Source organism: Balaenoptera acutorostrata, chromosome 7 (assembly GCF_949987535.1).
Source record: "Balaenoptera acutorostrata chromosome 7, mBalAcu1.1, whole genome shotgun sequence".
In the NCBI taxonomy this organism is placed as follows: Eukaryota; Metazoa; Chordata; class Mammalia; order Artiodactyla; family Balaenopteridae; genus Balaenoptera; species Balaenoptera acutorostrata.
The window spans coordinates 77816261-77842264 of NC_080070.1; the positions used below are offsets into that span (position 1 = coordinate 77816261).

General features: G+C 37.9%; 1 protein-coding gene across 1 annotated transcript; it reads right to left on the minus strand.

The window, feature by feature from the left end:
• Positions 1 to 3582: 3582 nt before the first annotated feature.
• Positions 3583 to 25664, minus strand: TRA2A (transformer 2 alpha homolog). The gene is made up of 8 exons (XM_057549831.1): positions 25455 to 25664; positions 14491 to 14624; positions 10600 to 10765; positions 8945 to 9133; positions 6681 to 6796; positions 5460 to 5585; positions 4628 to 4695; positions 3583 to 4461 (listed from the first exon to the last, which is right to left on the minus strand). Exons 1-8 carry the CDS (start codon positions 25488 to 25490, stop codon positions 4451 to 4453), a joined length of 846 nt encoding a protein of 281 aa, XP_057405814.1. The 5' UTR covers positions 25491 to 25664; the 3' UTR covers positions 3583 to 4450.
• Positions 25665 to 26004: the final 340 nt, after the last annotated feature.

A 26004-nucleotide genomic window follows, 5' to 3' on the forward strand; every position in this document is an offset into this window, starting at 1 on the left:
TTAGTGGGAAGAAGAAAATCCATACGTTCAAAACATTAAATATGACATTGGGGTAGACCTATTTAGAACAAATAAACCTTCATCTTACATTATAAATAACAGTCTCTTAACTGCCATAATGAAGCAATATACATGTGTGCTTCATAGTTCTCAAGGTGCTATTAAATTCAAATGTTCTAAGCAGTAATATCCTAAACAAAAGCAGCCGAGGAAAGACAATTATTCTTCTTGAATCCATGGGCAATGTCTGTATGTTACGTGTTTTTACCTTAAAAGAGATGTATGCACAATGTCTGTGAACTTATATTGTTTTATATGTGCACTTTACCTAGGAAGACAGTTGGCAAGTATGTTTCAGATTTTTTTTTTTTTTAAAGAGTCAGGAACATGCCTGCCTCTTGTTTTTCTTAGTATTTAGTTAGTTAGTTATTTAGTTGCATCAGGTCTTAGTTGTTGCATGTGAGCTCCTTAGTTGTGGCATGCAAACTTTTTAGTTGTGGCACACATGTGGGATCTAGTTCCCAGACCAGGGATTGAACCCGGGCCCCCGCATTGGGAGTGCGGAGTCTTAACCACTGCACCACCAGGTAAGCCTCCATTTTTTCAGATCTTTAACGGCTCCATGACCCAAGTAAGATTAAGCAGGAACCACTGTTGTAAGGAGTTACAACAAAATCACCACCACTACCACCACCACCACCCAAAGTTATTTCTACCTTTCAGTGAGTTAAAAACACTATTGTAGATTTTTACTTTAATACTGTAGGGGACTTCCCTCGTGGTGCAGTGGTTAAGAATCCACCTGCCAATGCAGGAGATACAGGTTCAATCCCTGATCTGGGAAGATCCCACATGCCATGGAGCAACTAAGCCTGTGCGCCACAACTACTGAGCCTGTGCTCTAGAGCTCACGAGTCACAACTACTGAATCCCGTGCCCCTAGAGCCCGTGCCCCACAACGAGAAGCCACCGCAATGAGAAGCCCGTTCACCACAACGAAGAGTATATGTATAGCTGATTCACTTTGTTATAAAGCAGAAACACACCATTGTAAAGCAATTATACTCCAATAAAGATGTTAAAAAAAAAAAAAGAGTAGCCTCCATGCCCTGCAACTAGAGAAAGCTTGCATGCAGTAATGAAGACCCAATGCAGCCAAAATTAAAAAAAAAATACTGTAGGAACTCTCCTACACTGTTGGTAGGAATGTAAACTGGTACAGCCACTATGACGAACAGTTCGTTAAAAAACTAAATATAAAGCTACCATATATGATCCTGCAATACTACTCCTGGGCATATATCCAGAGAAAACCATAATTCAAAAAGATACATGCACCCCAAAGTTCATTGCAGCACTATTTACAATAGCCAAGACATGGAAACAACCTAAATGTCCATCGACAGATGAATGGATAAAGATGTGGTGTGTGTGTGTGTGTATATACATATATACACACACACATATGTACACACACACACACAATGGAATATTACTCAGCCATAAAAAAGAATGAAATAATGCCATTTACAGCAACATGGATGGACCTAGAGATTACCATACAAAATCAAAGAAAGACAAGTATCATATAATATCACTCATATGTGGAATCTAAAAAAATGATATAAATGAACTTATTTACAAAACAGAGACTCACAGACCGAAAACAAACTTATGGTTGCCAAAGGGGAAAGGGTGATGGGGGGAGGGATAAATTAGCAGGTTGGGGCGAACATATACACACTACTATATATAAAATAGATAACCTGTATAGCACAGGGAACTATACTTAATATTTTGCAATAACCTGTAAGTGAAAAGAATCTGAAAAAGAATATATATATATGTTTTATACACACACACACATATATATATAAAACAGTCACTGTGCTATACACCTGAAACTTAAGACGATATTGTAAATCAACTATACTTCAATACAAAAAGAAAAGAAAAAATTGTCTTGGATTTTTACTTTAATACTATAGGTGAACCCATTCTCCCCAGCAGTGCCGAGCCCTTGGTTATCTTTGTCCTCTCTGACCTCTTTTCTTCTCCTCCAACACTTCCAGGTATGTAACTGCCTTAAGGCCATTACGCATGCTGTACCCTATACCTAATATATTCTTCCCCCACGTATCTACAAGGCTCCCTCCCTCCTCACCTTAAAATTTTACTGAAAAAAAAAAAAAAAAAAATTTTACTGAAATTCCACCTTCTTAGGGAAGCCTTCAAAGACTGGCCTATTTAGGGCTTCCCTGGTGGCGCAGTGGTTGAGAATCTGCCTGCTAATGCAGGGGACACGGGTTCGAGCCCTGGTCTGGGAAGATCCCACATGCCACGGAGCAGCTGGGCCCGTGAGCCACAATTGCTGAGCCTGCGCGTCTGGAGCCTGTGCCCCGCGACGGGAGGGGCCGCGATAGAGAAAGGCCCGCGCACCGCGATGAAGAGCGGTCCCCGCACCGCGATGAAGAGTGGCCCCCGCTTGCCGCAACTGGAGAAAGCCCTCGCACGAACCGAAGACCCAACACAGCCAAAAATAAATAAATAAATAAATAAAATCAAGTAAAACTTAAAAAAAAAAAAAAAAAAAGACTGGCCTATTTAAAACTTCTATCCCCCTTACTCCCCTTTTCTCCTTCCCTGCTTTCTCTCCAGTAATACATATGTAACACATTTATGTGTAATACATTTTATGTTCTTTTTTTTTAATTTTTGGCTGTGCCACAGGGCTTGCGGAATCTTAGTTTCCTGACCAAGGATCGAAACCGCGCCCTCGGCATTCAAAGTGCGGAGTCCTAACCACTGGACTGCCAGGGAATTCCCTACATATTGTCTTCAATTATGTTCACTATCTCTTTATATGGCTATTAATTCTCCTCCACATTGTAGCCAACGTTTTTACTTTTGTTGATGACATACAGCTTAAATCTTTAAAGTACTCCTGTGGTCAACAAATTAATGTTCTCTTTAGGGCAATGATTTCGTCTTTAAATAACCTGGTTTTAAGAACAAAAACCCTCTAGGGAGCAACAAGAGACGGCTTCATTCTCTGGATAGCCCTTACTGGCAAAAAAAATTTTAAACACATTTTGAAGAGTTAGCTTTTTAATAAAGGTGTCTGAGGTACTTCAGTTCCATAGATCCCACTGATCTATTATATAGATCATAATTATCTAATTTTATTCTCACTGCTTTGAGGGAGAAAACAAAGGAGGCTCATGCTCCTATACCTTTTTATAAAGGTCACCTGAAAAATCATCCACCTCCTCAGCCTAACAGCCTCCCCCCTTTCATTACATTACAGTCATTTAAGTGTGCTTCCTATTAGAATGTGGGCTTCTTGAAGAAATGAACCATATTATTTATCTTTCCTTCAGCATAGTGTTTGATTCAGAATACTCTCAATTATTTCCAAGTTGATGACCAAAAAAGGGAGGAAAGAAAACGGTTTTGCAAGACTGAAAAAGGGACACAGATTATACATTCAGGTGTAAGCAAAAATGTTAGGAAAAAGGAAATCCAAATTAATCCAGTTATATTTTCCCATTGTACCACAATAAAGAGACAGTCCCATTTTCAAAGAAATTAACTTTTATTTGAAAGGAGACTACCCTTCCCCTCACTATTTCTAAGGACTCTATACAACAGCTTACTTAAACCATTTCCCCAATACCAAAATTTCTAACAGCAAAGCATACAACTGCTCTAAATAATAAATAATAAGGCTTGTCCTTCACTGATTAAACTTCAAAAATTTCAACACAAAAATCAAACTTTACGTTTTTAAGTTTTAACAAATGTATTTTAAATACAACATGTTTTGTAGGAGTCCACAAGCTTTTCACCTCTAAAAAACGACAATTTTTAGGGTTCAAAAATTCCGTTCTTCAAAAGAAATGACGAAGTGTTTTCTTCTATAGCTTCAAACTTTCTACACTCAATTATTTGATTGCTCCATGCCATCCCAGACAAACCTGACATGACTGAACTACTTTATGTTACTAACTTCCCCAAAAGAAAGTTAGAAAAGGAGTTTGTAGTAAATGCAGCTCTCTAATACCATGTCTAATACAATATCTAACACAAAAGAAGCTTTAAAAAGATCATTTCTTTCCTCATTCAATTAGGCAGGAGTTAATTTTCTGTAAAAGCAAAAAACAAACAAAAAACCATTTACAAAAGCATAACACTGGGGGTTCCTTTTTAACTCAAGATGTTGAACTACTCAAAATGACAACAATTACATCTTTAAGAATATAATAAAAGGGGTGAAAACAACAATACAATTGACAAAGTGTAGATGCTAAATAAACCAAAGATGTTTTTAAGGGCTCTTTTTAAGGAGTAGGAAGGATTAGAAGCTTGGGGAAATCCAGAATTAAACAAAAAAAGAGAAAGGGAAAAAAAAGAGAGAAAAAGATGTCCTCAACTGCAACCACTCTGTTTATCAATAGCGTCCTGGAAAAGAGTAAAAAAAAAATTTTTTTTAGTCAAATGAGAATTATAGTTTGACTTGCCTAATATTTTCCCAACTATTAACAGTCACTATATACCTTAATTTTCTAAAATAAACCATTAATTAGAAATGAGGTTCTTAATGCAACAAAAGCAAAAGTGTACGTACTTGGGCTGTAGGAACGAGATCTTGATCGTGATCTGTATCGACTATAGTAAGGAGAAGGCGATCTTCTTCTGTAGGAAATAAAAGATTATTTAGCATATTACATAATCACTACACCGAGGCAGATCAAACCAAAAATTCCATCATTCAAAATAATAATGGACCTAAGATGAAAGTTATTAAGTTTTCCATGTGCCAACAATACTAGAACAGTATTGGCCAATACAGATAATTAACCTCTTTTCTTGGTCTTGAGAAAAATCATTTTTCCTACTTTCAAGAAAGCATCACATAAAATCTATTTAATTTTTTTTTTTGGCCACGCCGTGCAGCATGTGGGATCTTATCTTAGTTCCCTGACCAGGGATCAAACCTGTGTCCCCTGTGCTGAAAGCGTGGAGCCAAAACCTCTGGACTGCCAGGGAAGCCCCATATATATATATTTTTTAATTAATTAATTTATTTATGGCTGTGTTGGGTCTTCGTTTCTGTGTGAGGGCTTTCTCTAGTTGTGACAAGCGGGGGCCACTCTTCGTGGTGCGCGGGCCTCTCACTATCGCGGCCTCTCGTTGCGGAGCACAGGCTCCAGACGCGCAGGCTCAGTAATTGTGGCTCACGGGCCCAGCCACTCCGCGGCATGTGGGATCTTCCCAGACCACGGCTCGAACCCGTGTCCCCTGCATTAGCAGGCAGGCTCTCAACCACTGCGCCACCAGGGAAGCCCAAGCCCCATATTTTAAATATTTTTATTAATACACATTAAACATAAATTAAAAGTGCCAAACACTACTACTATCATCTAACTTAGAACAGAAATCATAAGTTAAAACATTACCTGTACCGGTAATCATAGTCTTCATATCTGTCGTACCCACGATCATATCCTCTATCATAGTAAGAATCTCGACGTCTGCCACCTCCTCCACCTCCACCACCACCTCCACCGCCTCCACCACCACTACTACAGAAAAATGTGAAAATTCTACATCAATGTGAATGATTACCTTCTATCATCATTTAATATAAATGGATGCTTAAATAAAATGGAAGAAGGAAGGGAGATAGACGAGAGAGAAGACATAACCCTTTCATGCCAATTACTTCCACGTCTCTTTGCTGACTCCCATGGTATTCTACTTTTGCTTCATATTTATAACATAAATAACCAGGAATAATTTCATGAAACTCTCCAAACTATAAAATGCTCTTCTATTAATGCACTATCCAAATCAGCAAGACCTTTTCCATAAGGTGAAAAAAGCATCGTGCTTTTTTCCATAAGGTGAAAAAGTACCAAAATGCTAAGATGTATGTCCTATGACTAGTTCAAAAGCAGTTAATAAATATCAAGAATTTAAAAGTAACCAACCCTGAACACCAAAGAGAACTGAGGTCCAGCGCTAAAAAAATTTCAAGGTCTCGTGTTCAAACCTCTGGCAGTGAATTTAAACTCTAAGCCCTCTTTTTCCTGCTGTTTTCCCAACTCCTGATCATAGCGACATTATTTTCACTGTTACTACTATTTTCAGTAGGCTCTCCTTGTCAAATCCTATATTTTCTCAAGAGGCTTCACATTAAATGAAAGCCTATATTTCTTCTTTCACTCTTAAGAAATACTGCCTTTGGTTATATTAAAAAACTTTTATAAAAGTCCCTATTTATGTTGTACACAATGCAAAACTGGCTTTTTAAAAAACAAACATTAATATCAGTAAAACCATTCCGTATACACAGAGGCTTCCAAGGTCACACAAACGTTAAGACAATATTTAAAAGCATACAACAATTTTCTAGTATTTAATATTTTTCTATTTCTGTAGTACAAGAAAATAGCCAGGAATGCACTTCAATAGTTTTAATTTCTCCCCCTGCTCAAATATACATATAAAAAATTAAAGAAATGAAACGATTCAAAGAATACATATAGTCATATTAAATAACTTTCAATTCAAATTACAGAGAAAAGAAGTTTATCTTTTGATTAATCAAAATTTTGCACAAATTTCTGGTGGATTTCTGGCTCCTAAAATTCAGCTTAGGAAACTTGAAATCTTACTGAGTTGGTCTGCCCATGTATATGCCTGGTGTAGGTGTGTGCGCTCTCTTGGTGATAGAATAATCTACACGAATTCTTCTACCATCCAGCTCCATTCCATTTGCCCTTTCCATAGCCTATAAAGGAGAACAGACACAGAAAGTCATGCATAATTCACCAAGGAGAAACTATCAAAACTGCAAAAAATTTAACACATTTTTCATTTGAAATTTCAAAAATTAAAATTCTCTAAACACTTCTTTCTCAAGTAAGAAGGGCTAGGATTTGATGTATTAATCCCTGCTATACGCATGTCGATAGTACTGAGTTTTCAACGTACACATGGACACTTAAGCAGGCCTCTCCTGAAAGACTAGGGGCAGCTACAGCCATAAAGAAGGAACCACACAACCCAGGGAAGCCTGCAGAATTCTGAGGCTTCAGTAACTAGCTTCAGTCTGAGCAACTCAAAGCAGAAACTGCAACTCAGTGGACAAGTCATTCCTTAAAAACTTGTCGAGCCATTCCTTAAGTAACACACTGCCACCTAGTGAACTCCAAATATAAAGGAACTTCTTAATCTGCCAGCAAGTGCTGTCTTTATGTCTGTGCTCACATTCCATAACACTTTGCCCTTTGGTACTAATACCAATAAATGCAAAAATGAATCTAACCACTTTAACACATTTTAAGACGTTCTCAGAAACTAAGTAAAGTTGCCATTTTCATTTTATCTTATCCAGAAATAAACCTAAGAGGAGGAGGTGTGTGAAAAGACAAACAAGTTTCATATTAAAAAAATGTTTAATTATGATATTGTTTGCACTTTGCAAACTTTCACTTCAGGTCAGATATCCTGGTATTTCTAAATTTACACCTTTATCCCTTAATTGAGAACAGGAATAAACCAATCACAAACATGTAACAGTAAAAAAACCATTACTGTGTCTATCAGAATATCTATAACATAAATGCCTTCAACTCAGAGCATTATTTTGTTAGAATTATCCAGGGTTTTTCAGCCACACCACTATTGATACATTTGAGGCCTGCTAATTCCGTGTTGCGGGTGGCTATCCTGTGCACTGTAGGATGTTTAGTATCATCCCTGGCCTCTACCACCAAGTATCAATAGCATCTATTATTTTTGAAAGATACTCTTTTATTACGACTGCTTATACCACAATCAAACATTGTTGATGCAAAGAGCAATAATGACCTATAGCCAATTACTGTCACGTGTAAAATGGTACAAAAAAGAAATGCCAGTACCTTCTATTTCTTTAACAAATAACCTTCAAATATTCCTTAAAATTGAATTTTCTAATTCAGTCACCATGAACTTTTAATATAGAGAAGGCAAGCCTACTGCTTCCTCTATAATCCATTATCTAGTACATTAGAATAGCACTATTTCAAATCCCTCACATTGATTAGGATCATTCTGTTAGGCAAATTAAGAATGGCACTAAACAAAAATGAAAAAGTACCAATTCTTTCCATGTATTATTTTTCATTTATAGAACAGAATGGTACATGAATTTTAAGAGAATAAACAAAGCTCTGTATAGACAGGGAGCTAATTAGACACTTACAAAAATTAAACAGATTAAACCTAAACACAATTCTTTTTTTTTTTTTCTTTTTCTTTTTTTGGTTGCATTGGGTCTTTGTTGCAGTGTGCGAGCTTCTCACTGAGATGGCTTCTCTTGTTGCGGACCACGAGCTGTAGGCATGCGGGCTTCAGTAGTTGTCACATGCGGGCTCAGCAGTTGTGGTTCACGGGCTCTAGAATGCAGGCTCAGTAGTTGTGGCACATGGGCTTAGTTGCTCTGCGGCATGGGGGATCTTCCCGGACCAGGGCTCGAACCCGTGTCCCCTGCATTGGCAGGTGGATTCTTAACCACTGTGCAACCAGGGAAGCCCTAAACACAATTCTTTTAAAAGGTCAATGTAATCATTTGCTTGGAGCATGAATAAGGGTTTCAAAAGAGAACACTTATATATACTTCACCTTTTCCATTAACTCAAACACATAACCACACTTTACAAAGCCAGATTTCAATAAAGATGTGCCTATACCAGAGAGTATTAGCTGGAAAGTGAAACTGGCCATTCCAATTCTAATACTGAGAGGTGGAGTTTAAATCATGTCAGACAATGAAAGAGGACATAATGTTTATGGAACTGGGAGTTTATCAATCAGCTTTTAACAGTAACTCAATACTAAATAATGCACATCAGAAAATTTTCAAAATGACAAATAATTACAAAAACAAAATTACCTCCTTTGAGTCATCTATTCTCTCGAAATAAACAAAAGCAAATCCTCGTGATCGTCCAGTTCGCTGGTCATAAACCACATTGACACCACTCAATGGTCCATATCGAGAAAATACTTCGCGAAGATCTCTCTCTGTTGTGTACAAACTGAGGCCAAACACTCCTAGACAAGTGTTGGGATCTGGATTTGCCTGTTGAATAAAGATGTTATTTAACTTTAAGCTCCAAATTAAAATAAAAACACACAGAAATACTTTGCTTAGAACATTTCACCCAATACACAAAGACTATATTGTTTCAAGTCACTTGGAAACAAGAATTTAAAAGAAAAAAAAAACAGGTGAGCTATATTTTACAGTTCATAGCACACTCAAGCCTTCTTTAGAATATACTTCAGGTTGCATCCTGAATAAAAATGTCCCTAACTTTCTAGCCCAGCAATTTTCAGAACGTATCCTAAGAATTCATCCTTAGTTTAATGCCATATTTTTAGTTTATTCAAATGTTTTATATCCCTTATAGATTTGTACTCAATGTTGACTTCATCTGCAATTGCTGATTAGATTCTCCTCCTCAATTTTCATTCTTTAGCAAGGATAATCTTTCAAGGTTCCCACAATCCAGATTTGAAAAATTAACGTGCAGATTTCAAAACACCATTAAATAATAGCAGACTCCACCATGGTTAAATACAAACAAACCTCAATGTCACATATCCAAGACTCAATTTCCTTATCAATAATAAGGTAACTTGACTCAAAAAGAGATTAAAAGTATTACTTCATTGAGGAACTTTGCACATTGCTCAATATAAGTGTTAGCTATTACTATTACTACAGAGCTTTTGCTATTTCCTTGCTACCCCCTTCTCATGGTAAAACTTTTAATCTCAGTATTTTCAACTCAGCTTTTCATTTCAATTCTTGGAACATATTGCTTCTTCCCAAATTTCTTTCTTTTTTAAAAATAAATTTATTTATTTTATTAATTTATTTTTGGCTGTGTTGGGTCTTCGTTGCTGCGCATGGGCTTTCTCTAGTTGCAGTGAGCGGGGGCTGCTCTTCGTTGCGGTGCACAGGCTTCTCACTGCGGTGGCTTCTCCTGTTGTGGAGCACGGGCTCTAAGCACATGGGCTCTAGGCATGCGGGCTTCAGTAGCTGTGGCACGAGGGCTTAGCTGCTCCGCGGCACGTGGGATCTTCCTGGACCAGGGCTCGAACCCGTGTCCCCTGCATTGGCAGGCAGATTCTTAACCACTGCGCCACCAGGGAAGTCCCCAAATTTCATTTAACAACTCAAAAGTCAAAAAAAGAAAACACACTTGAATGCAGATAAACAATATTCATATAGCCAAGGATGTTTCTGGAGTACCATAAAAGATGTTATACTATGACTAAATACACAGGAAATACAAAATAAGCTTTCATTAACTTTCTTTTTTTTAAATTTATTTATTTGGCTGGGTCAGGTCTTAGTTGCAGCACTCGGAATCTTTGTTGTGGCGTGCAGGCTCCAGAGCACAGGCTTAGTTGCCCTGCAGCATATGGGATCTTAGTTCCCCGACCAGGGATCGAACTTGCATCCCCTGCATTGGAAGGTGGATTCTTAACCACTGGACCACCAGGGAAGTCCCTCATTAACTTTTAAAAAACACATACCCTGCTGCCTGTATGTCTTCTCCGGTTAGACATTGGAGAATGACTTCGGCTCCTTCGACGCCGGTATTCTGGTGTATAGGACCTACTTCGAGATCGTCTCCTATGAGAGTGAGAATGGGATCTGGATCGAGTGTAACGTCTATGAGAATGCCTCCTTGACCTCGACCTTTGAGAGAAATAAATTTAGGTAAAAATACTGGAACAAAATGGCTAACGCTGTTAAAATCAAAAGCAAATGGACACCAAATGAAGGTTCCCTGAGCAGACAAAACCAGGTCATTAATTTCGCTTAATCACCAAATACTGTGAAGACACTGCCTGCTCACCATATAAGCTGCTTTGTAACAACATACCACTCAGCCTCATTCCATATTTGCTTGGAGTGCTCCCAGTTTGCAAAGTGTCTTTTTGGTATGTGTACGGTAAATTTTTACTAATTATGTTCATGATTCATTGGTTTTACTTTCGCTTTCTGAACTTTTGACAATGCCAAGGACCTATACGTATATACATCCCTGCTTATTCTCAGCTCGTTTCCCCTTTCAGAGGAAAAAGTATTCTTCCTCTTGTACTCTTAATCACTACATCTCCTCCTTGTTCCCAGTCTATCCCTTCTAAATTCACTCTTCCCACCTTACCTTACAAACATGTTAAGGCTCCACCTTCTTTAGAAAGAAAAAAATCAACCAGCACTAGCAAGAAAATTCTTTAATATTCTACAACATGGATAAACCTTGAGGACATTATGCGAAGTGAAATAAGCCAGTTATAAGAAGACAAATACTGTGTGATTCCACTTAGATGAGGTACTTAAGAGTAGTCAAAATCATAGAGACAGAAAGTAAGATGGTGGTTGTCAGCGGCTGGGAGGAGAATGAGAGTCATTATTTAATGGGTAGAGTTTCAGTTTTACAAGACAAAAAGAATTATGGAGATGGATGGTTGTGATGGTTGCACAACAATATGAAGGCATTTAATATCAGTGAACCATACACGTAAAAATGGTTAAGATTATAAATTTTGTGTATTTCACCACACACAAAAGACAAAACAAACCACCAACTACCATTACCATCACAATAAAATCGCTTGATTATTATCACATTTTCAAAATAGTCCTATATTCCCTCCACTGTTAAGTATCATTTCCTTTCCAGTCTTTCCTTAGCTTGCTGCAATCTAGCATCTGCTAAATTAACCCATCACAACCTAAGTCCCCACTAAACTAATAGTCTTCATGTCTAATGGTCTTCAATTCTTCAAGCTTTCTACAGCATCTCACCAATCTCTCTACTGCTGATTCCCTAGTTCCTCTCCTATCTGATTATTTCCAATTGCTCACAATCCTTTTTCTCTGCCTATTATTGCAAAGATAATGCCATTTCTTATTACTATTCATATGATCTATCCTCAAACACCCAGACCAGTCGTCATGACAGTCATACAAAATAACTTCTATGAGGCATTCAATAAATGATATAAATGCTAAGGGCCAGAAAGTTTAAACAATAAAGCTAGGAGACTTAATAAGATTTTACTAGGCAGACAGGGGAAAAGTGTTCTAGGAATACCAAGAACAAAGGTTCCTTGGCAAGAAGACATGGAAATGAGATTAGAGAATTGCAAAAGAGTATAATCTGCTAGGAATTAGGATACTTATAAAGGAAGGAATGAAAATGAAGATGATGAAAGGACTGGGACAAATCTTGTGTATGAAGCTTAGAGTACAGCTTTATTGAAAGGAGGCAAACAATCTTGAGTGGGAATGAAAATAATACGAATGGCCTACTATCTACAAGAAATTAATCACTGGCCGGGGTGGGGGAGAAACAAGAAAAAAACCCTGTGTTTTATACAAATACCAAACAGGATATTTCCTATTTTCCTTAGCACCAATTTATAGCTTCAAATTAAAAAATAAAAAACATTAATAAGACAAGTTGTCACATAAAATATCAATAGTTACATTTATTTATTTATTTATGGCTGTGTTGGGTCTTTGTTTCTGTGTGAGGGCTTTCTCTAGTTGTGGCAAGCGGGGGCCACTCTTCATCGCGGTGCGCGGGCCTCTCACTATCGCCGTCTCTCGTTGCGGAGCACAGGCTCCAGACGCGCAGGCTCAGTAGTTGTGGCTCATGGGCCTAGTTGCTCCGCGGCATGTGGGATCCTCCCAGACCAGGGCTCGAACCCGTGTACCCTGCATTGGCAGGCAGATTCTCAACCACTGCGCCACCAGGGAAGCCCAATAGTTACATTTAAATGCAGTTGGTCCTTCGTGTGGAGGGCTGACTGTACCATGCCATTTTATATAAGGGACTCGACCATCTAAGGATTTGGTTATCAGCAGGAGAACCAATTCTCCCCCAACAGATACTGAGGGAGGACTATAGTAACAAAAAGTGACGTTAATTTAAAAGCTTTCAGGACTGCTTACCTTTTCTCTAAGTCAGATAGTGATAAATATTACGAAAAAAATTAGGAATAAGGGAATAAAGAGTGTGCATGGTATTTAATGTTCTCTATTGATACAAGAGCAAAGAACTTCATCAAGTGATATGAGAATATCTTGATGGAAGAGAATTCTAGGCTAAGGGCAGCAAGTGCAAAAAGTACTAAAATGAAAACGTGCTCATTTCTGTTTCTACACCTGAATTCTATCGAGCACTAATCTGCACATGTGGATTCAATTAAATATGTAGAGTGGTTAGCAAATCAAGCACTAGGCTGGACATAGCTGTGGATCGCACGAAAAGTACAGCCTTTTAATTGATTCTTCTGTCTCATGCCCCCTTGCAATCACACTCTATTCAAAGACATAAATTACTTCTTTAATGAAGAAATTACAATGACTTATCAAACCAACTGTCCAGGTTGTTTTTATTTATTTACTTTAAATTTTATTTATTTGTTTATTTATTTGGCTGTGTTGGGTCTTCATTGCTGTACGTGGGCTTTCTCTAGTTGTGGCGAGCGGGGGCTACTCTTCTTTGCAGTGTGCGGGCTTCTCATTGCAGTAGCTTCTCTTGTTGCAGAGCACAGGCTCTAGGGGCACGGGCTTCAGTAGTTGTGGCTCATGAGCTCTAGAGTGCAGGCTCAGTAGTTGTGGCACACGGGCTTAGCTGCTCTGCAGCATGTGGGATATTCCCGGACCAGGGCTCGAACCCGTGTCCCCTGCACTGGCAGGCAGATTCTTAACCACTGCGCCACCAGGGAAGTCCCAGGTTGTTTTTCACTGTTTTTTCCGCACACCAGTACACCTGGGACATCTGATACAGTGAGCCCTGCAGTGGCTCACTAGAGTTTTTGTTTTAATCAGTGTAAGTGGTAGTGGCTGGGGCTCTGAATCACTCCAGGACCACTTCCTGCCAATTGTATCTGACCAGAGTTCCACACTGGACCTAATTAGTTAGAATCTTCAGGTAAAGGATGTAGCTGGAAGGTAAAACTTGAAAAATCTTCTCAAATCATATTGATAACCAGTACAACATACATACACCAACCACCTCTGCACTAAACTGCATGCCAAGTCTCCAATGGAGAAAATTACCTTTTTGTTGTGCAAATATTATTAAAATAAAATCAAACATTAACCTTCAAATGCCAAGCACATTTAAATCAAACAACACATTTAATTTGTATTAAAAGCTAGCATCAGATAGATTAATGGACTAAGGGAAGATTCTACCTTATCTAAGTCTTTGTATCTATTACGTATCATTCATTTTTAAACCACAGCTTAAAAAAAAAGACAACTTCATGATTTTGAGTCTTCAGTGAAATTTCCACAAAAAAATGCAACAAATATGAGGGATTTGGTAAAAACCACTTTGCCCTGAAAAATCCAAGAAAAGCATTTTAAACATACTTACATATTATTTTAAACACACTTACCTGGATTTTGATCTTGATCGAGAATGGGATTCAGAGTGTTTGGAAACTCTTGATGGACTACGAGATCCTGACCTGCTCTCCGATTTTACACGAGCAGGAGTTCCCGTTGGAGATTTTGACTGAGAGCGAGACTCCTAACAAAGAAGACAGTATTACAAATGGCACTGGTCACGTAGATGCCTAACACCTAACATTTAAAGTACCGTAATTATTTATATTGATTGCTCCTGAAAAACAAATGGTTAGGCAACACCCTCCAGAAAAAATTTCAGCTCATTAATAACCCATTGTTAATACTGCTAACTGTCCTCAATAATTCCCTACTTGAACCAGATCACCAATTCTCTATTAACTAAGTAATCATGCAAATTCATCTACAACTTGATCATACAGACACTGGAACATAAACCATACATTTACTTAACCTAGGACCCATTCATTCTTCCAGATTCTTTTAATTCTACTTCACTCTTGCTTTCTACTTCTCTTCATTCTTCATTGAGTTTTTCATTTTTCATACTTCGTGTATTCTTCCCCAATTCAAACAATTCAAAATAGCCTTAAAAAAAAATATTCAAGTGCTTCTATCTGACCAATCTTCTGTTCAATTTTTTCCCCCATTCAATTTTAATTTTCTGATCTTTAATACTTTTCATTAGCCTTCTTTTATCTTGATTTATCTTCCACATTCTTGGAAAAAACTCTTCAATTTCTTCACGAACATTAACCTTAATGGAAAAAGAACATTTAGTATATTTAAGCACGTGGGGATTATAAAACTCTGCTGGAGTTCAGAATGTTATCTACCAAATGGAAAAGCCAGCAGGTAAAGTGCAAATAACTAGTTTATTAAAAAAACAATTTTATAATCTTTAAAGTTGTTCAAAAGTCTAGTTTCTAACAATTAAAGAGAATTTACTGAATTTCTCTAAATGTTTTTACCATACTCTTCACCCTCCTCCCCTTTCATGTTTCATCCTAGCTCCTAAAACGTGAACAATTTTAATATAAATACTTAATTCAAGCATAACTCTAACAAAACTGTAACCCCCCCACCTATGCCTTGTTTTCACTAATTTATAACCTGAAGATTCCCAGTGATCTTAAAATAAGCTTTCACTAAGCCATGCTAAGATATCAAGATATAGTTAAAGCAAAGCATCATAGGCTGAAATATTTGTACACCCCTATCTAAACTCACACATTATAGGACACATGTTGAGGTTCAAAGAAGTAAAAAAAAATCAGTAAAATCACTACCATCTCCTGATTCTGTTTGACCACTATCTTTGCTCCCTCTGACTTAACCAGAAAGATACAATCTGAAATAAAACAAGCATACTGAAAAAACCAAGGGGGAAAGAAAGCATGAAATTTTAAAAATTTCCCCTTTGGCTTGTAAATTCCTAGTAGTAGATGTATTTTTGCAACTGAGCCATTTAAAAAATTCTATTTTATCCAATGAAGTACATAATGTACATTACAAAATTAGTATCATGGTCTTTATTGTTTACCCTACCTCTTTTGTTCATAGTTTTTGTATATTTTATGCAGCTATGCATACTTATACTCCCTTCAGTAACTATATCCTTTATCAGAAAATTGACTGGCTTCTGAAAAAGTTGGATATAAAAAAACTGATTAAAAGCTTGTTTTTTTAAAAATTTGATAGACATATGAAGCACTTATGACCGAAGTAGGATGGACAGTTTGGTTTCTCTGTCCACTTAAGCCTTGATTATTAGCACCAATTATCATTTAGGCTATTAAGACTATCATGCAACTTCCTTAAAGTTTTCCTTCAGGTTTAATGTCAAAAGACTTATTCATCAAGGACAGTACTAATGCTGCTAGGCCTATTTATTTTTTTCAGATGAAAACAAAATCAAAATATATAGCTACCTTTCTGTTCAACATCAGCTCTTCCCATCTATTTACCTACAATAAGTCTTTCCCCACATCTCAGATATTTTCTAAATTTCTGGACAGATGCCTGGAGCAGGCACAGCAACTTAGGCTTTTTCATTCACTGAAACTGTAAAAGCAGCATATTCAGGACTAAAAACAAAAACAAAACAAAAGTATGGCTAATTCACTTTTAATTGAAGTCTCACAGGCCAGTTCATTACCTATACTTCATTAGGTAAAAATATATTCCCCTCTCCCTTTTGGCTTTCCTTCATATAAAACAGATCCCCTGGTATAAATCTACAAACATCACCACAGCCTTTGATATATATATAGAAAGCCGTGTGTTCTGTGACACTCTAAAACCTTTAATTTTTAGGATAGAAATCAAAATTTTATATATTAGGTTTAAGCCTTCCATCATAAAAACAATAGTTGAAAATTATTCAGTAGTGCTGAAAATAACCACTTTTTAGGTATTAAAGTTAACAAGGTAACTCCGTAACAACTTAAAATTTAAATTTTAAATCCCATTTCTGGTATAGCAACCCACTGGAAAATATGGGATTTTCCTTTTAGTTTGTTAACAAAAGCATTAAGATATGACAGAATAACTTTTCAAAAGACACCAGTAAATTTAAAAGAAGGCTTGCTTTTTATTATCCAAGGTGTCACAAATACCTAACCTCCTTTGTTGCCTACTCTTCAATTTTTATATCAGGGAAACCTCAAACTACATATTTTTTTTTCCTGGAATCATTCAAGATTAAGAAAGAGTAACTTCCCTTTAACTTATAAAGATGTCAATAATTTTAACTTTCAAAAGCAATTTAGTGACTTATCTATCTAAAAAGTAAATCAGTAACTGTCAGTAAACTTAAAGAATAAACTGCAAAGCATAAAAAACTTTTAATCTTCATAATTATTTTTACTATAATACCAAACAAAAGGCCTGTCATTGTAAAGAACTGGTAGTTTAGTCTTCAAACACACATAGTCATATTCACCGTTTTAAAATAACATTCCTCAAAGGCTGATAACCAAATAAATGCCACTTTCACCAAACAGTGCATTGGAAATCAGGCAACCATAAGCCCTTTATGGACAAATGCTAGATTATCCTTTTCTACCTTTGACTTGTCTTCATTATGAAATGGTAATTTCAACTTTTTCCAATGAAATTCATCAACTATTCAGAATTTGTAAACAGAATTGAAATTGCGAAGAGAAAAATAAATATTGAGAAGGGGTGTTATCTGTCCTGTTTCACTAGAGACTACTTAACCTGCTCTTAAAGCTGTCCAGTCAAAAAGTTCTGCAAATTCTTCAGTAACCTGCATCTAGACCCACCAACCATTAAAAATATAGTGTCGGGACTTCCCTGGTGGCGCAGTGGTTGGGAATCCACCTGCCAATGCAGGGGACACGGGTTCGTGCCCTGGTCCGGGAAGATCCCACATGCCGCGGAGCATCTAGGCCCGTGCTCCACACTACTGAGCCTACGCTCTGGAGCCTGCGAGCCACAACTACTGAGCCCGTGTGCCTGGAGCCCGTGCTCTGCAGCGGGAGAAGCCACCGCAGTAGGTCCGCGCACTGCAATGAAGAGTGGCCCCTGCTCGCTGCAGCTGGAGAGGGCCTGCGCGCAGCAACGAATACCCAACGCAGCCAAAAATAAATAAATAAATAAATTTATTTTTTTAAAAAAATATATAGTGCCTACTTGAAATGGGCAAATTAATGACTCAACCAAATCATATCACGAATTTTAACAGAAATATATCTTAAGGAGGCTTCCAGTCTACCTTACCTACTATAAACCAGGAGCTAGGCAGAAAGTTCTCACAGTACTACCTGCTTAAATAGTGTCCGTTTGTTTTTTGAACTATTTTTTATCAACAAGATGCCTCTGGTGGTAGCTGAAGGACACAGCCAAAAATAAAAAGGCGCTAACTACAATTCCTAAGAAAGTACTATAGTGTATCCAATACAAGCAAAGAACTATCTTTCTATGTATAAAAAATAGTATAACCATGTACTATTTTTTAAACCAGGAGAAAGGTTATTAAATATGTTCATGTTGTCGAACATGAACGATTCCTACAGCAAAAAATAACTGCAGGGTCTTTTAATACAGCTAGTATATTATAGATTGGAAAAAAATTCTGACCATACGTATACTCAATACTTAAAGTCCATTAAAATACACCAATATAAATGCTATGCTGTAACCCATTCTAATATTGGGGCAAGGCAAATGCCAAGTAACAGTGCCAAGTTTACAGACATTCAAGTCTATATGAATATAGTATAAGCTTTTAAAACAAATTCTCAAAATTATATTTCCCTACTACTTTGTAAAATTGGAGATTTCCACAGAAACATACTAGTGCATTTAGGTAAACTGTGTGTGGGGGTGGGGAGGATTTTAAATTACCCAAATAACTTATATTTATTGTACTAAGAACTTCATTCTTTAGGATTTGAGGGAAACCTTCTGTGTTTACTCAATTCTTTCATTTCAGTCTACAGAAATAGCAGTTCTGCCTCCTTCCTTTCGAGTATAATAGACTGCTTCTTTTACAGATTCATCCTTAGGCTTGTAAAAGAAATACTTCCACTCTCTTTTTAATCCATAACTGGTATTAGAGCAATTTCTTAAAAAGAAAATACTGATTGCTCATAACATTAACTATTTTTAAATGATAATTTCCCCTTTTTTAAAGTCATACCAGTATGCTGCATTCTAAGTAAGATTAAAGTGGTCTTTGTATCTACAAAGGCTCACACATTCCAACTTGTATGTCTTTATATTCTCTAAAGTTTGGAATAATTTTGGCAATGTGTTAGACAAATTATTAAGGAATTGGCAGTTAATCAAATTTAAACTCATGTCACACTGTGAAATTACCTGTAAAATCTACAAATCTCCTATACACATTTTATTTATTTATTTATTTAGTTTGGCTGTGCCACAGGGCTTTGCGGGATCTTAATTTCCTGACCAGGGATCAAACCCTCGCCCTCAGCAGTAAAAGCTCGGAGTCCTAACCACTGGACTGTCAGAGAATTCTCTTCTGTACAAATTTTAAATGTGGTTCATAAACCGGCCGGCTTATATGCCATGATCAACTGTAATGTCCAAAAAGCTAGTGTATAAGTGGCAACTTCAAAGGTATAGAAACAAGTGTAAGAAGACTAAAGTGGTTTAACTATACTAAAACAAACTACTAAGAACCTGTTACAGAATTCCCTATTTATGTTCTCATCTTCTAATGTCATGGAGTATTTACAAACCGAATAAGTAAGACTACAGGGTCTAGTTTCAAGGAAAAAAGTCATAACTTTTCTTCTACCTCAGATTGGTCAGGCCTAGTCACTCACACTTTGGTAAAAATCATGAGACAATAAGGATTATACAGAACTACATACAGCAGTAACTTAAAGGAGGGAGGGGAAACCACACTTCCTTCAGTTATTCCCTTCTCAACTTTTCTTTTTTTAGTGTTTACTGATTCTTTTCCCCATCTGATCGCTACCATTTTCTCAGCTCCACTTCAGTCCTACTAAATTGGTTATGACATGTGAACAAATAATCAGTATTAATTCACTCAGCTTGTGGATATATACCTTTTATAAAGGTCCCAGGGTTAGTTACTTGATGCCTGAGCATCCACTGATGCTATCAAAGAGGTTTTCGTACTGTTCACAAGTTCTAAAAAACTATTATGCTGATTACTCACGGCTATTTCACACCTGTTATATTACACACTATACCATGTGTAAGTAACCCCAGTTCATTTACAAAATTAAGTCCATAAACAAAGTTTATCTGTATTTTTTTTAACGACTCTCATTCTTAAATATTTAAATCTCTTGATATTCTTTCAGATTCCAAGACTCTTTATACTCGTTTTAGGAATGGTACAAATCATAAAAAGTATCTACGACAAATCTGTAAAATTAGTTAGGCACCATGGGTATGATTAGTTGCACTGCTCTTTTTAAAAATCCCAACTTCTGCTTATATTGAGCAAATTAGCACCCTTCAGTGAAAGAATCTCAAATACAAAAACTTGAGTGTTAAAACGTCTCAAGTTTTACAAATTCTCTGCTTAAATGGATGGGGGAATAAAAAAGCATTAAAACTGGATAAACCATAGTACTTTAGGGAAAAAAATTAAACCCAAGACACATAAGACTATCCCCCAAGTTTAATACCACTCCTACTAAAAGGACGCCATACCCTTTTGCAACAGATTGATGAGATATATAAAATTAAACTGCTGAAGAAGCTGAACTAAGTTTTTTTTTTTTTTAAGCTAAAGTGGTAACATTCTTAATCTGTAACAGGGATTCAATCTTAATTGTATTCTAAAAAAAAAAAAAAAGAAAAAGAAAAGACAAGGTTGTTTTGTTTTTTTTAAAAAGGAGCCAGTCACAAAGCTGGGTTTTTAATGGCATAGCCATCACCCTCATTATTATTACAAACCAGGGTTCAAAGAAGCAAAAAAACCCCAAAAAACAAAAAACAAAACTTCCCCCATTTCTGCTATTCTTCAACAAAATATCTTAACACACACAAATTTAAATTCCAAACTGATACAGATGAATTTGTGTTTTGCTCTTCACTTTTATCATCCAGGTAATCATCTCATATATTAAGAAGGGGAACACTAAGGAGTCTCTTTAAAATATTCCAGCTACTCAAGAAGCCAGAATAAGCTCTGAAAAAAGGACGCCAGAATAAGTACTATCCTTCCTCTTCAACTATTCTGAACTATTTTACAAAGCATAGACAATTGTGGAATTATAAGATAGCGAATCCTTAACCTCTATTAAGAGCACTGGGTCACTGTCAAAGAAAAAAATTGGACTTAACGTTTTTCTAAGTTTCGTTCAAAAAAAAAAATTAGGGGTAGAGGGGAATAAGTAAAATAACAAGAAAGTCTTAATTTCCGTTCCCCTTAATTTCTATCAAGGACACTAAAATTTTTTGAGATTGAATTTTAGTTGAAGTTGTATTCTTTTTCTGAAGATGACATTCGAAGTCATAGATCAAGTGCCAACCTCACTCCCAGCTCCAAAAGACACTTCCGCTTAAACTTCTGTTAACTTGATATACATGTCCCAAGCAAACTGCTTTAATGGACCTACTTATTGCTATTTTAATGAAACCACTATTCTCCTGGATCCCTTAAAAATGTCTCGCTCATTCTTTACATCCCACTGCTGTCCAGTTTAGATCAGATTTTTCATAAGCTCCTTCCTTAAATATTTCAAGTGTGCCCTGCTGCTCTTCCTATATTAGTCTCTGTTCTTTGCTAAAATTCCTTTCATTTCGCCACTCCCAGAATTAAAAATCCATAGATGGCTCCTCACTGCATATTGGATTAAGTCCAAATTCCTAAATCTAAAATTCAAAATCCTCCATTATCTGACTACACAGTCAAATCTATCACGTCTCATTAGTCCAGCAACCTCTTCCTTGTCTCATCCTTATAATCAATATTCGTTATTTCCCTTATCATAATGTCCAGCATAAGTTTTACATACTAGATAAAGCTCTCCCTTTCCTCTAAGCTCACAAAACTGCTCAGCTTTATTTTCTGAATTCCTTATTAATTCTATCACACAGCACTTGATTATATACTTACTTTTACCCAGATTTGAGCTGTCAGTCATCTCAAATCAGACTCGAAGCTTTCTTTCCCTCAAGAACATCTGGCCTTTACTAAAAAGGTAGCGGATGCTCAACAGTTTCACCCCAGGCAGAAGGGAAATTGGTTGCTTAACTGTTAGGGTTACTTATAACAAAATTCAGCCAATTACATTTTCTTTCCTAAAGCTCTCTTACTCCAGTCCTTTGAAAATTCAAGAAATATTAATATATAATGGAAAATTAAGCTCCTGTCATTGTTTTTAGCAAACTCCATTAATGGCTCGGAGACACTGAAGTGCACTGTATTCCTTTAAAAAAAGTAATCAAAATATACACCGCATAGTTTAAGTATACAATGAGCAATGGACTGGGACTTGTGCAGATTTCTGGCTGCATGGTCTTCTGGGCCTCAGTTTTTAATTTCTTAAAATGCTAAGAGTTCTCCAGCCCTTGCAAGATTATGAGCAGTATATGAGAAAATATGTCAAAGATGGCGGGGAGGGGAGGAGATCCTAAAATGCTATAGAAGTAGGAACTATTAGTACGAGTCCTGTTTCTTTAATATGTTCCACAGTCTCTAGGAACTTACCCTCTAATTTTAAATATCTTTTCAATAAGATGGGGTTAAAATGTGTTGTTTATTCTGTACATAAAGCAAATGAAATCTGAATACTGACCTATCAATGTTTTCTCTACTTTGTTTTTGTCAAAAAGTTTGAAGTATAGTAACTACTTAAAACACCTCAGAAACATCATTTGAAAATCCTTTTTCTGAGGCTCTCTAAAAGGTTACTACATTTAGATACAAAGATAACACAGGGCTTCCCTGGTGGCACAGTGGTTGAGAATCTGCCTGCCAATGCGGGGTACACGGGTTCAAGCGCTGGTCCGGGAAGATCCCACATGCCGCGAAGCAACTAAGCCCGTGTGCCACAACTACTGAGCCTGCGCTCTAGAGCCCCTGAGCCACAACTACTGAGCCCACGTGCCGCAACTACTGAAGCCCACGTGCCTAGAGCCCGTGCTCCGCAACAAGAGAAGCCACCGCAATGAGAAACCCGCGCACCGCAAGGAAGAGTAGCCCCCGCTCGCCGCAACTAGACAATGCCCGCGCACAGCAACAAAGACGCAACGCAGCCAAAAAAAAAAAAAAAAAAAAAAAAAAAATAACACAACAACTGTATTCTATAAAACCTTTTTAAATTGGTTTGTGGTTAGCTGATAAAAGATCATTACAGTTTAAAAACCAAAAGCACTGGTGAATATGAAACTGCTTTAAGAGAACAACAACAACAACAACAAAACATGCACCCTCAGAAAAGTTTCTGGCATTTTAATTCTTCACCCAATTATGAATAAAGACAAATACCTCAACCTCCCCCCCCAAAAAAAAGTAACAGGTGAATGTATTTATTACACAATCGGAGTTCATTAATACTAAAACACATCTGGGTATCACATGTGAAAAAATATTTTCTATGACCACAAACACTCTAAAAGAAGAGGAAAAGGTAAAAACCTTTTTCTACTAAAATAAACTGTTACTGCCTACATGCATTTTAGCTTAAAACTGGGTGGGAATCTTACATTTATTTCTTTCTCAGATGGGTAAGGTAACAATTATCTAGAACTAGACAAATTCAACCTGATGACTACATAAAAAATAAGAACTTAAAGGAAAACAAGGTCCAAAACAGTAGTCCTCTTCACTTCACCACAAACCAAAATAAACATTAACTGCCCCAAATTGTACTGACGGTAACTGAAGATTGACAGCAAAATTTCTTCCCATAACTACCTAACATTTTCAAAACAAGAAGCAGCTTATGACTAACTACCACCTAAATAACATTACATGATTTTAAAAACTTTTGTTGGGACAATCAATACTCCATCCTAAAAAATGAGCAGGTTCAACTATTCATTAATATCTACGCTCCAGATTTTATTAGAGAAATCCAATCTTAAAGGCATTAAAGATAGCTTTGTCTCTAACCTCAAAAAAAAAAAAAGCCTAAATTGACCTTCTGATTTAACTGTCTGGTTCCAGAGGCTTATCTTATGAACTTCTATAAAAAAGAAAAAACTCATTCCATCCAGCATACACCTAAAGTGTTTTTTATGAGTCTCCCCTAGTGACCAGAATGCCAACACAAGAGCCGGAAAATGCTGCCTGGGGACTGTTTTCTTTTCAGGGTTCTACACTAGCTCACATCAATTTTCACTACGAGGGTAACTTCGGAAATATAACCCAATCACTGCTAAACGTTCTAGTATCTTTAAGCTGAGGATAACGTATCTTTGTGATGTTTATATTCATCACATCCAAAATAATGAAAAACTTCGAGCCCTCTTTGCTGGAGGATGGGTTGAGAAGAGAAATGGAAGACAGAGGGCCTGTAATTTTCAGGTAACGTTTTGAGTTAAGAAAATAGCATTAACTACTGTAAAAATACTGAGCCATGAAATTTGTTCAGTTATGTAAGATTAAGACAGAAGATTCCCTTTTTTGTTTTGTTTTTTTTTACCGTAAAAACCTGTAAAGGAGTGGTCAGTGTTGAGGTGAAAGGTCATAGGAAGAAAAGCATTAGAAGGTGAGATATAAAGAAGAGAAAGAAAAACAAAAGCCCAACATCAAGGAATTAGAAAAATAAGCCGTTACAGCATTTCCACATTCATTTTGAAGTGAAAGGAAAGCAGAAGGGACATTAAAGGAAAAGGGCTCCTCGCGTAGTTTTCCCCTCACAGCTCTCGTCTTAAGAACGCTTAAGGGTCGGTGCGGTCGTTGACTAACCACTTCATTAGGCTCGTCCCACCTTCAACCTCAAGGCTTTCGCCTTTATAGACGCAACGCCGCCGGTTCCAACAGAGACGCGGCCGCTCACTGCAATAGAGAGCCAAGGAGACACAGGCCCCAGCTAGTCCCACGCCAGCTTCTCCCCGCCCGGACAGCAGCCCCGCGCACTTTCGACCCCGAGACCCTCTACGATGCTCGGGGTCGCCAGAAACGCCACCGCAGGAAGCACCTACCACTATCCAGCCGGGGGGAACTCCCTGCCGTCTCCTCCCGCCCCACCGGGACCCACACCTCGGAACAGAGATAAGGAAGCCTCGGGGTGGGGAGAAGGCAGGGCGCACCGCTGGGGGAAATCGGACCCAGGGGTCCAGCTATCAGTCTCCAAAGAAAGGGGGAAGGGGAGGTTATCCGTGGTGTTTGGGGCAAGAGTGTAACCCAGAAGCCATCTTGGGATGTGAAGAAGCGACCTCGATGGCTCCACAGGCTGCTCCCCGCGGGCCCCCGCAGAACTCCCCGCAACCCCGCCCGACCGCGCTCGTCCCAGAGAAACCCCGAGCATCGGGCCGCCGCCGAAGACGGCTCCCGCGGCTTTGTACTCACTCTGCCCTCGAAGTTGTTCTCCTCTACATCACTCATGTCGGCCAGGCACTCCCCAGAACTAAATAAGAGACAGGTCTCGGCTTGAGGGCCGATGGCCTAATCAACCAGCTGACTGGACCGTGGGGAGGAGGAAAGAGTCGGCAACAACAGCCGCTCCACTCCACTCCCACTCGGTCGCAGGCTCCGGTAAAATGGCGCCGGTGCCGCCAGAAACCTTCTGGCCTCCCGAGTGCGCGACGTAAGGAGGAGGAGCGTCTCTGTGACGTCAAGTGGACCCGCCCCCAGCGAGGTTTTGTGGTGGCCCCGGCCTAGCAACGCGGGCTGTCCGGGCTCTGACCCTCGTATTCGAACCGAATGCCCGCCAGACCTCCGAACTTCAGACTCCTTCCAACGCGTCAGTCCTTTTGAAGATTTTCAGTAACCAGATAAGCTTTTATTGACCTTGGTCCCTTTATACATTTTCCAAGTGGATTCTGATGGAACAGAAAAAACTGGAATCGCCTACATAATTAGTAGGCTTTTTATTTTGAATGTTTTCCGCACTCTTACT